The 12647-nt window shown below is 43.2% G+C and overlaps 1 protein-coding gene across 2 annotated transcripts in view; it reads right to left on the reverse strand.

Annotated features, from left to right (window-relative positions):
• MAF (MAF bZIP transcription factor) overlaps window positions 1-12647 on the reverse strand; it is a 193714-nt gene that overhangs the window by 178875 nt on the left and 2192 nt on the right. For both annotated transcript variants that reach the window (XM_032990640.2, XM_032990641.2), the window contains exon 2: window positions 1694-1763. In XM_032990640.2, coding sequence (XP_032846531.2) covers window positions 1730-1763 — 34 coding nt within the window. In that variant the 3' untranslated portion in view covers window positions 1694-1729. The remainder of the gene's footprint in view (window positions 1-1693; window positions 1764-12647) is intronic.

Consider the following 12647-nt stretch of genomic DNA (forward strand, 5'->3'; position numbering starts at 1 on the left):
AGTAACCTTAGATGAAATATTACCATAGGGGTCAGAACTGTCTGAACCTTGCCATAAAAGTTCGTTAACTCTTCTGAGACCTGAGAGTTATTTGCTTAAAAGTAACGGATTTTGCTGCTGGTTTGTTTTTTTGTTTTTGCTTTTGTTTTTGTTTTGTTTTGGGTTTTTTTGTTGTTGTTTTGGTTTTTTTGTTTGGTTGGTTGGTTGTTTGGGGTTTTTTTGGTTTTTTTTTTGGGGGGGGGGTTTTGTTTGTTTTTTTTGTTTTTGCTATAATATGTGAAAGTGTAACCACAAAATATCAGAAGGAAGACACAAGGAATTGTCCCAGAGAGCAGCAGGCTAAGTAAGTGTCCATCAGGGAAAAAGCTTTTGCTTTTTTATTATATGTGTAACAAGAATGTATATGACTTATTTATATAAATCTAACAGTCACATACATAAATTACAGGAACCACAAAAGTTCTCCTATGAGTTTATAGAAATTAGAACCATTACACTAGGAACAAGGTGATGGAACATGTGCTGCACCTTTGCAATGAAAATACGAACTTGACATATTTACTGTATTTACTTCAGTTGAATCACAACTTGGCTCCGTTCTTGCAAAAAGCATATTGCACTTTAAGCTCTCACCAAAAAATAAGTGGCTTGGTTTCCCTCTCATTTACAGTGGTGAAACACAGAAAAAAAAAAAATGTATTGCAGGCAAAACCCTATTCGGGGTTCCTCGGGGAAGTGAGTGGAACACCAGGCTCAAAATGAACCTTTTCTGGCACTCCTTGAGAAACCTATTTCCCGCAGCCTCTACACCAAGAAAAACTCCTCTCGGTGCTATTTAACATAGAGTCTAGAGCACCAATTACATCTTCCTGATCCTCATATTTTAAATAATAAAAAATAACAAACAATAAATACTAAAGAATAAAAGAAGCTTAATGCCATGAGCTAATAAAATTCAACTGTTTTCTAATAGCATGTAACTGCTGGTCAGAGTGTGGTAGGCTGGATGCTAGCCTGTGTTCTTAACTAAAATAGGAGGTTTCATTTAAAAATTCACACAGGAATCTGTCATTGCAACCTTGCTGTTCATTTAAGCCACTTAGTATTTTTTATAGTCAAGGTCAATAAAAATCAGATTCCATGGAAAAAAATAAAGTGCCTGTTTGAGTCTAGCAGGGGAAGGGACTGAAAGTTTAATTCCCACATTTTCATTAGCGGCGTATATTTTAGTCAATGTTGACAGACTGAATGAACACGAATTTCCAGAGGAACGCAGTGCTGTGAATTAAACTCTATTGTAATTTGTAAGTACAGAAGTTGTCTAACACAGACTCGTGATTTTCATCAAGATCTGGGGGAGATCTTCAGAAGACCCATCCTTAATCCCCGTAGCTGATGTCTGAATGCTAGCATTTGAAGAAAAAGAAATAAAACATTTGCAAAGGATTATATATGAGTTGTGGGACACAGGAGAGCTGCCTGGCTGACAAAGTACAAAGCCTCATCATTGCAAATGGTTCATGTAGGCACCTGAAAGTCAGTTTCATCTGAAAGCCCAGGAAACTGCACCACAGACTGTCACCGGCTCCCCAGGGCTCGACCAAAAAGCATTGTCTTAGCAGCAGAAAACAAAGCAGTGAAATTACCACCCCTGCTGAAATATGTCAAATTGCTAGTGAAAATTAAAACATACCTTTTTTTTTTTTTTGACCTCAGGTAACAGGAATTTTCACATCACCGTTGTAGATGATTCTCTCGGGTACCTAATTTAGTAAATATATTAAAATAGACCATTATTAAAAGGAATTTTTAACATTGTAAAACATGTCTGTCGTGCCACTATGGTACAGAATAGGACCTTTTATATTCAAATCCTAAATTAAATTTAGAAAGTCACTTTTACTGTTTATTAATTGTGAGTGAGTGAAGAAGTTAACAGTTTGAAGTGAAACATTTCTAGCTTACACATCTAGTCTTTACTTCATATTAATAACAGGAGACTTACTGACAAATTACCTTAAAATACATATTTTTGACTCACCAGTGAATATCAGCGTCTAAGACCTGAAAGCGTGTAGCTTGCTGTATTTATTTCTTAACAATTGTTATTAGCTGCACTAATGTAATTGGCAAAATAATAATCAATTTTTGTACACACTCCATTATTTTCCAGACAGTAGTTTAATAACAAAAGCAGAGCTGTCATTTCTCCCTGCGGTTACTCACACTGTACAAATTCATCCTGTCAACACATATTTAAAATCTAATTTAAAAAAAAATCAACATAGAGTGAATCTTTGTGCAATAAGTGAGATAAGTCAGTGAGTCAATCCACATTTCTTAAATACGGATATTTTGTTGTGTCCCTTATAGTTAACTTTCTTTCCCTGAATGTGCATCCACAGGCTTATATATATATATTTTTTTTTGATTTTTCTATAAACTGCCTGCAGGAATGCTTCAGCTCCATCTACTTATTGTAACCATACAGCATAATCAGAGCAAGGATAAACCACAAGTCTGATCGGTTTGAGTGAAAAAAAAAAAAAAAAGACAAACTATAAGCACTTTTTCAGCATTTTGATTCCAGATCAGCTCTGCAGCTTTGAAAACAAAAGTCCGCTGCACATTTGGTGCCAGCTGAATGATCCCTCTCCACATCCCACCCATAGGTGGGACAGCTGCATGGAAACGGTCCCTGCATGCCCCTGAAAGCAACATTTACTTTTTTGTTTGTTTGTTTTCCTTTTCTTTTGGATTTTTTGTTTTTGTTTTGAGAAAGGGGACAGTGCCTCCTTAAATGCAATACTCGGCACACGGCCCAGGATCTCTTAAAGCAAATGACTCCCGTAGACCTTTGGTGTCATTTTGCTCAAGATGACCTCTGCTTTCACGCCAAACGGTGAATCCATCCTGTTATTAATGCATGGGGCCGAGAGGAACGGGTACTCAAGCCTCACACCTGAAGAGCATCCAGAAAGAGATGTGGTCAGCCTGCTTTAGCAGTCTCAGCCCTCGCTGTGACCATCCGTGCTGTAAAACCACAACCCTTCACCACATCACAGGAGACCTGAAACAGGATGGCACCAACCCGCCTTCACCGGCAAGGCGCATTGATTCATTTAGCGGCTTTATTTAGCTATCAGTTTATTAATAAGGAAAGAGTCAAAGAAAGTAAGACAGTGTGAAGGCAGCCAGAGACACTAGGCAGATTTATTAATTTAAGGAGGCTGATCACTTTCCTTCATTTTGTCTGACAGAGTTGGTGCAAGAGAGTTATACTTCAATAAGTTTTCTACTCTGTACTGTGCTATTTTAAAAGGATTTCACAATAAAGGAAGCTGAAAGACTGTGCACAGTCTGGAGACCGTATCTGGTGTGACATGAATATAGTATTTTAACCAGATTTAATCTTACAGTATTCCCTCCTCTACAATGACTTTACAGGAGGAAACCCTACGGAAACGAAAATCTGTTCATCCCACACCACAAAACACTGAATCGCATTGCAGGCTCCAGCAGCTCTTCCTACATAATAAAATGCCTTCATCAGGGATTTTGGAAGCAGTAAAGTTAGGGGAGGGGAGGGCACACAGGAGAGAAAAAAAAATACTAGGTCTTGTTTGGTTCACTTTCAGGCTCATTTTCACTGTCACAAATGTTTCACTGCAACAGCTCCAAGTGCTTGAGGAAGCAGGGGCTGTTTGCAGTGGAGAGCAGCACATATTTAGAAGCTGATACCAACAAATAAAACTGATTCTTTCCCCATCCCCTTTAGCATTGTGATAGCCCACTGTCAGGGCTTTGGCAAGAACTTTTGTTTCAAAATTGGAGAAGTGGGCTTCAGACTCTAGAAAAGTGAATCTGCCTGCATTCTTATAGAAAAGGGCTTTAAGCTTAATCGCATACACATTCCAAGATACATCCACATAGACTTGGGAAACTCAGCCTCGAAAAGCACTGTTCTACACACTTTATATTCTTTAAAAGCCATGAAATGTAAAACCTCCCCCCCCGCATCTTGTTCCCTGCAGAAATCCCAGGGTCTGATCCAAAATGTCATTTCAAAAGATCCCTTTGATTACAGTGGGGTTTAGATTAGTTTCTGTGTGAGCACAGGTGAAATCAAGAAAAAAGAAAAAGAAAACAAAAAGGAAAAGGAAAATAAAGAAAAAGGGAAAAAATAAAACCAATAAAACAAAAGAGAAGAAAGGAAGAAAACAAGAGATAGAAGAAAACAAAAAAAAAAAAAAAAAGAGAAGAAGAGAAGAGAAAAGAGAAAGAGAAGAGAAGAGAAGAGAAGAGAAGAGAAGAGAAGAGAAGAGAAGAGAAGAGAAGAGAAGAGAAGAGAAGAGAAGAGAAGAGAAGAGAAGAGAAGAGAAGAGAAGAGAAGAGAAGAGAAGAGAAGAGAAGAGAAGAGAAGAGAAGAGAAGAGAAGAGAGAGAAGAGAAAAAGAAAAAAGAAAAAAAAAGAAAAGAAGAAAGAAAAGAAAAGAAAAGAAAAAAAAGAAAAGAAAAGAAAAGAAAAGAAAAGAAAAGAAAAGAAAAGAAAAGAAAAGAAAAGAAAAGAAAAGAAAAGAAAAGAAAAGAAAAGAAAAGAAAAGAAAAGAAAAGAAAAGAAAAGAAAAGAAAAGAAAAGAAAAGAAAAGAAAAGAAAAGGAGAAAAGAAAAAAAGGAGAAAAAAAAAAAAGAAGATAAAAGAAAAGGACAAGGAAAAGAAAAAAATGAGCAAAGAAAAAGAAAAAGAGAAAAAGAAAAGAGCAAGACTGTGCACAAAATACCAGGGGAAGTGCTCTGAGAACATACCTAGGGGACGGTCAGCCAGCTGAAGCCGCCTGGGTGACACACCGGAGCTAAGCTCGGGATGCACGGACGGATCCTTTAGTTACGCACAGACTCCCCTTTTGTTCCAGGAATTGTATTTAGAAACAAACAAACAAGCAAACAGACAAACAAACACAGGGTGCTGCCCTCACCCTTCCCCGTCCCTCCCGGTCCCCGCCCGGGGCCCTGTCCCCCCCCTCGCCTGGCCGTGCCGGGAGCCCGGGGCCGGGGGCAGCCCTCAGCCCGTCTGTGGGTGCGCACCTCCATCTCCCCCGGCCCGGGGACGTGCGTGCCCGGGCCCGGGGGCAGCCCTCAGCCCGTCTGTGGGTGCGCACCTCCATCTCCCCCGGCCCGGGGACGTGCGTGCCCGGGCCCGGGGGCAGCCCTCAGCCCGTCTGTGGGTGCGCACCTCCATCTCCCCCGGCCCGGGGACGTGCGTGCCCGGGCCCGGGGGCAGCCCTCAGCCCGTCTGTGGGTGCGCACCTCCATCTCCCCCGGCCCGGGGACGTGCGTGCCCGGGCCCGGGGGCAGCCCTCAGCCCGTCTGTGGGTGCGCACCTCCATCTCCCCCGGCCCGGGGACGTGCGTGCCCGGGCCCGGGGGCCCGGCGCAGGCCTGGGCCCGCCGTGGTGGCGGCCGGGCCGGGGCGGTTCGCGGCGCAGCCCTTCGCCGGGCCCGGCCCCCCCCCCCCCCCCGGCGCGACCCTCCCCGCCGCCCCCGGCCCCGCGGAGCGGCCGCGGAGGCTGCCCGGGCTGCCCGCCGAGCACCGGCGGGTGCTGATGGAGAGCGAGCTCGGCGCGGGGAGAGCGGGGGTTCCACCGTTTTGCCGACACCTCCTCCCCGGCCCGGGTTATGTCGAAGCTGCTGGAAGCGGGGGTCTAAAAATCCCTGCCAGGATTCTCCCCAAATGTGCTGCTCTGCCCCGGCCGAGGCGGGTGCCGGGGCGGGCAGCGAGGTGACAAACGTGTGTGCCCCCGTGGTCCTGGGCACCCCGCTCTCCCCGACACCCCGCAGTCTTCGGGGACACTCGAGTTTACACCGAAAACCACGGGATGAGGGGCAGGGAGATGCCAGAGCTCGCGCTGAAATAGGGTGTTGAGCCTTAACGCCTCCATAGGCAGTCACTGACATTTATGCTTTAACGGGGGACAAGCTGCTGAGAACATTTTTCAGGACTGTGATTCTTTATGAATTAACAATTGAGAGCAGCAACTGGGGACACTCCATTCCCTACCCCCACTGGAAACTTGAAGACACTGCTTGATTTGTTGTTTGCTGGGTATTTTTTTTTCTGCGCAGTGCAGAAACACCACTTCTAGCAAACTTCTGCTCTGCCTTTGATTCCCTCCTTGCAAGACATCTCATAAAGATGGATTAAGAAAAAATAAAATAAAAAAACACTCAAAGGAAATTATGTCACAAAGTCCACAGGACTCCAAACCAAGCAAGGAGAGAGGCAGGGCAATCTCCATCCCTGTAACTCGCTGTACCACAACTACAGGCCTGCACACTTCACTGCTGCGTCGGAAGTGGTTTGGGTTTAAAAGCTAGACTTTGGGGGGGGGGGGGGGGGGGGGGGGGAGAAACTGGATACAGTTACAGTGAAAGAGAATGATCATTTCAGAGAGCGATAAGATATGGGCAGCTTGCACTGGGGGCACTGAGACGTTATCACACTGTGCCGGGTCAACCTGATACAGCAGTAGATAGCTGGGGCTGGGGCTGGAGCTGCCTAGCTGCTGCTGCACCCGGCTACAGCCGATCCCTGGCCTTTTGCTTTTCACTTGAAAAGTTAAGTCACATCCTGGACTATTTTTGCATCATGTTGGCTTAGAGCTCACAAATCTGAATGTACTCAGCCCTCGGAGAGTTACAAATGTTATTCTCGGTCCTCCCCCACAATTTCAGTCAGTCAAGAATTAGATGCGGCAGAGTGTACAGTATCTTAATCTATTGATTTGTCTGTGCTGTGCCCAAAAAATTCATTAGAGGAGCCTTAAAAGTGTGAAGTGGTTGAGCGTTAGCGTTCAGCTCTCTCCTGAAAAGACAAATTCTCTCATCAGCCGCTCACCTCTGCCACGTCCTGGGGTGTGCTACCTCGTTCTATTCATACCGAGACCTGCACTTAAACAGATATCTGAAGCATTTGACTACCAACAGCTCGAGTGTGTGTGTGTGTACAAGCAGGATTGTTGTTTGTCCCGCCTGAGCAAACAAAATCTATCACACTCTCCACAGCTAACCCTGGAATTCCCAAACCTCATGGCAGCCGCTCACAACACAGTGATTTGGAAAGAGGGAGAGAAGAAAGTTTCTTTAAAAAGTCTTAATTCCTAACATTGAAGTATCTAGGATTTATTTTTTTTTTCTGCATGAAATTTTAAATTCAGCCATCTGAACAGGTGTCAGAAACAGTGGGTCCATTTAGCTCCTCTGATGATCAGAGTAATAAATATAGAGGATTTCCTTTCAATGCAGCACATGCTGAAATGACACCAATGTAGTTCTGGCATCTGAGCAGATAATTCTGATATATGCATCATTTCCTCCCTAAATCCAGGAAGCAGCTACACTCTCTATCTGATATTAGTATATTATGTCAAATAGAAATTGGTATTAAAATTATGAATGATTCTAGATCAAGAACTTCCTACACACTATGCAGAGGGAGGGGGAGGAAACAGCTGCGCAAAAGCTTTCGGAAGGGAAAGGAAAAAAAGAGCTGGGAAAGTTCATTTTTTAAACTAAAAATTTGCTGCCATGTTTCACATGGGGGTAGTTTTCAAGTGGCGTTTTGATTCAGCGCCGGCGTTCTTGTTTTAAAAGGGTGAAGAAGACTTTCTAATAAATACTAGCTCTCACCACTCTGTTTGCAAAAGGGCACTTCTCGCACAGTGCCTGCCCAGCGGTGGTGAGAAATTATTCAAGAAATAAATACACATTGGTGTGACCAGGATATTTCCCTCCCTTCGCCCCTCTATTTTCTTTAGGATGCGGTTTGGGATGACATTTCTTGAGCAGGGAAAATGCTGCAGCACCAACACAAAAATACTCTTGGACTCTGCTTAGCAGAAGCCTGGAGGTCTAGCAGAGGGTTATGTTTCATTTTAGGGGGGGAAAATAAAAAAGGCTTAAGTGTAAGGTGGGATGGGGAGGGAGGAGGGGGCTGAGCCGCAGTGCACACCATTCCCCAGCCAGGGCCACTCTCTCTGTGCGTGTATCTCCCGGCACTGGTCACATGAAAGTTCTTTGCAATGTAGTTAATAAATGAGAAAGCACTATAGGACTATGAGAGAACTAGGATGTTGTTAGTAATGGTGAGATTAAGACCACGCACGCCTTTTGACACACGGTCTCCTGGCATGGGCAGCATTGCCCCTGCTTTAGCCAGAGAGGTACCTGTGGGAGACCAGCGGGATCCTGCTCCCCTTAGAAATCCCCAGGGATTGTACCTCCAAGCTCAATAGGAGCAGGATTGAGGCCAGAGTCAAGCGAGGGGTGATTAATGAATGTAGGTTATTCAGAGCAGAGCGGTTCCAATTAGTCCTCAGCAAGCAGTCCTGCGGCAAAGGTGGGCGCTCCCCTGCAATGATTCATACAGAGAACCCCAATATTCGCTTTGCTTTAGTGAACATTAAAGCATGCATCTATTTTTTTTTCCCCCTTCAGTTGGGCAGTTGGCATGTTTCAGGCTGAAATTCAAGTGCAGCCCAAGGAAGGCTGAATGTTTTTTTTTTTTTTTTAATTTGCAAAGCAAGATTGCAATGTGTCATAACAATGCCAAACTGGGAGAGAGCCTTTTTTCCCTCTCAGGTTGGATGTGTGATGGGAATTTTCCCTTTTGCACTCTGTCTATTTCTAGGAAGGCTTTCTCTTATCGCTGTTCAAACAGGGTGTTTTGGTTTGGTTTTTTTTTTTTTTTTTTTTACGCTGAGAAGGAAGATACTTCAGGGAGGCAGCAGTGCTCCCCTCACCCTGCGCTACTCAGTTGATTCATAATACTTTCAAAATCCTAATGCTTGCTCCTAACTTCACCTGTGAGGTAGCCTGGAGCAGCAGAGGGGTGTGGGGATGAGGCTGGACCAGAAGTGGGTCCCGCTCTGGGGCCCTGAGGCTCCGCGCTCCCCCCGGGACTGCAGCGCTGCTTCGGTGGGGGCTTTGCCGAGGAGAGGCCCCAACCCTTCCCTTCCTTAGGGCAGGGATCCTTCTGGAGCTCTCGGCAAGGGCAGCAGCAAAGGCTCTAAGTGAGCCCCTGCGAAAAAACCTGGGCATCAGTTAAGGCTCCGCCAGGGAAGGGAAGGTGGGAGAAGAAATAAAAAGCAGCCCTGTCTTTATGAGAGGAGATAATTCTCTGCTCAGCCAATAGCAACCAGTTTACCCACAGATTACACATTAACCAGAAATGGAACTCCAATTAACCAGAATCTGGAGCTTGAACCATTACTCAAAGCCTGGTGCAACAGCAGGTCAGATGCCAAAGGGCAGGTTGGTGCTCCGGCGCTGGGGAGGGGCAAGGCGCAGCATCGGCATCGGGGACCACTGCCACCAACGCCTGCTGTCACCTGCGGTGGGGCCGGGTGTCCATCCCCTCCACAGGGACCTCGGCAGCAGCAGGTTGACCTCCAGCAGCACCCAGTGCCCACTGACGCAGGCTCTTGTGGGTGCAGGCGACACGGGGTGGGGGGGTCGGGGCCGCATCCTGACCTTGGCACACAGGGCAGGGTGGGGTCCAAGCCGTGGGCTGGGCCAGCCTGGCAGAGGAACTGCAACAGGTCCTCTCCTTTCAGTGCCACCAGCGCCTGGGGGGGATGACCCTACAGCTGGGAAGAGGCTGCACCAACACCAAGGGGGGAAAAATATAAAGGATAAAAAAAGGGCTGGGTTTACAAGCCTGGGTCTAGAGATGTAACCTGCATCCTGGAAGGGCTGGAGCATCCTTCAGAGAGGTCTCTGCTTCTCAAATAAACTGGGCAGATAATCCCATTCAAAGAGTAAGAAAGGGTTTTGCAAATGGATGCTGGAGGCTCTCGGGGAAGGTGGCTTTAAATGAATTGGGTGAGGCTTTAAGGAGCCTTTTGAAGTCAAAATGCCCTTCGACATGGAGAACCGCAGTGAAGAGGGGCTGAACATTTCTAGCACATTAACCTTTGGATCAATTGTTTAGGACAAATAACTCTCAAAAGTTGGAGGAAGTCCTTCACCTTTTTTTTTTACCTCTGCCCCTCAGTTCTCTCTGGGCTTTCTAAGGACTGTAGCAAAAAAAAAACCAAAACAAAAAAAAAACAAAAAACAACCCCACAGGGCAAACGAAAGAAGAAAGAAGAAGGGGGGAAAGCAAAGAAAAGAAAAAAAGGAGGCAGTATGGACCCAAATGGCACAAAATCTTTCAATCTAGCATTAAGTGGCTCTGTGACAAGGCAAGCCTGATCCAGTGTCATCTCTTACTAGAGACAGGCATGCTTAGCTGGGATCAGATGATAAGAGGATGTGAAGTCTTCCCTTTCACTTCACTCCATCATAAAACAATCAAAATATAGGGCCATATCATGTCATCAGGTTTTTAAGCAGACCTCCCCTTTGAGATCTCCTAAAACCTGGTGGGATGATCTGAGTCACTGAAACTGAACTCACTGCAATACTGAGAAGTCAGAAGCAGCACCTGAAAGCTCACGTTTTTCATCTACCTGAAAGATAACTTGATTTCTAGTGGGCGACAATTTTCCATTTTACACAAAGCTATCCCTTTCCTTCTCCCCTCCTGACTATTATTGAGTCCAGCTCTGGTACCAGCATCACCCCTTTGCCAGGCAGTACGCTGAAGTACTGCTCTCGGAGTTATTGAACTTCAAACTACAGACTAAGAAACTGAGTACGGAATCAAAAAAATGCAGTTTATTATTGTAGATTATTCTCTCTTTTGATATAACCATAGAGTCGAAAATGAAAGAAAAGCACATAGGAACATCACACGTGGTTAGTTAGTAACTCAAGATATAAAACAATTTTGCACAGCAAAATATGTAAAAGAAAAAGTAACTGACAAGATTTTTTTATATTTATTGTGGTAAGATTTACTTTCCATTTTTTTTTTAAAAGACAGGATATCAGTCCCTGAAAATAAAATTTACTGATTATTGCCTTTAAAACTGTGGAATTTTTGAAGTTACAGAAAATCCAGTTCTGCACCACAATACAACTGTAAAAAAATCTGCATCATTTTAAAACTGTGCAGTAATGCCATCTTTATAACTGCATAAATCGTATTAGCGTTCTAAACAGGTTCATAATTTTTTTTTTGTTTTTGTATTATATGCTTGCAGGTTATATCTTAGTGCAATTCAGTCCCAAATACTTCAATTTTGAAAAAAAAAAAAAAAAAAACCAAAACAAAAACAAAAACAACCCATACATTTTGAATGTAAAATACCCCTATAGATATAAACAGGGGTGCCTCCCCCTTTTAATACTTTGGTTTTCAAATACAGTCAGTGGTATAGCAAGGACTACATATACCCAACTTATATTTAAGTTGCAAGCACATGCTGCATAAACTACTTTTTAAAACAGTCCCGTTGCAAATTCTACCCCCCTTTACATCACGACAGTAAACAATTTAGTGCATCAATCTTTAAAAAAAAAAATCTACATCTAAACAGACCTAACTCTTTCGAATTTATCTATAACATTCCTTTATCTGTAGCATACATTTTAACTGGGCTAACAGATGACAGAAACTAGAATTAAATTATATACTAGGAACCCAGAGCATTCCACATTTGACAATGACCAAATGCAAAAGAAAAAAAAAAAACAAAACAAAAAACAAAAAACAAAACAAACTGGGGCAGATCACTTAAAATTAATTTTTAGACTGTTTTAGGCAACAGCATGGTTTCAGTGTCCCCCCCAAGTGGGATGTGAATTTTGTTTTTGAACATCTTTCCAAAGGTCTTTTCATGTTGTTTGTTTTTTGTTTGGTGGTTTTTTTTTTTTTTTTTTTTGCCACATTAGGTTATCAAAATCCATTCTGGAAGGTTTTTTGAGAGGGAATGCTTCAGTGCATTTAAAAGGAAGTCTGAAGTTTTGAGTAACTCAAAGCAGTTTTAGAGCAGATGCAAACTTTAATGGGGAGGAAGAGGAGGAGGAAGATCAAAGGTTGCACTTTTTTGCTTTCAACCCAAAAAAGTGAGGCAATAAAACAAAAGGATGAATGCCATGCCATAATAGTCTCCAAAAGTCCATTTCCAAGCAAAAGAAAAAAAAAATAATTATACCATACATGACCAGCATGCAGGGTTTTTTATTAATATAATGTCTCTTTTTCATAGTCTTTCGAAACAGTTATAGTTCATTGTTGCTAAGACAAAATAGCAAGCGTAATGCATGAGATGAGTATGGGATTCTAATGGCAGACTAAAGTCTCACATTTGGCAGATTAAGGCCAAAACTCACATGAACACACCGAAGGTTGATGCAGGCTTGATTTTGGCAGGTTGATCTAGGCATATCTCTAGTTTTGCACAACAACGCTAAAAACTGATGGAACGCAGCAAGCTGGAGTCTAAAAATTTCACATTGTTTTTGTATTTTTTGTTTTTGTTTTTGTTTTTTTTTTTATTTTTTTTTAATTTTATTTTTCTTTTTGCAAAGCTCAAATCTCATATGAAGAACTCAGGATGGCAAAAAAAAAAAATCTGACTTTTTTGGACACAGCAAGCTCAAAAGAAAAAAAAAAACGCATGAACTTAAAAATATATATATAATGTGGATGGCAGGTTTCAAAGAAGAGCAAGCTTCATATGAAGAACTGAGTTGGTGGCGAGTT

This window comes from Tyto alba, unplaced genomic scaffold (assembly GCF_018691265.1).
Source record: "Tyto alba isolate M040663 unplaced genomic scaffold, T.alba_DEE_v4.0 Super-Scaffold_26, whole genome shotgun sequence".
NCBI lineage: Eukaryota > Metazoa > Chordata > Aves > Strigiformes > Tytonidae > Tyto > Tyto alba.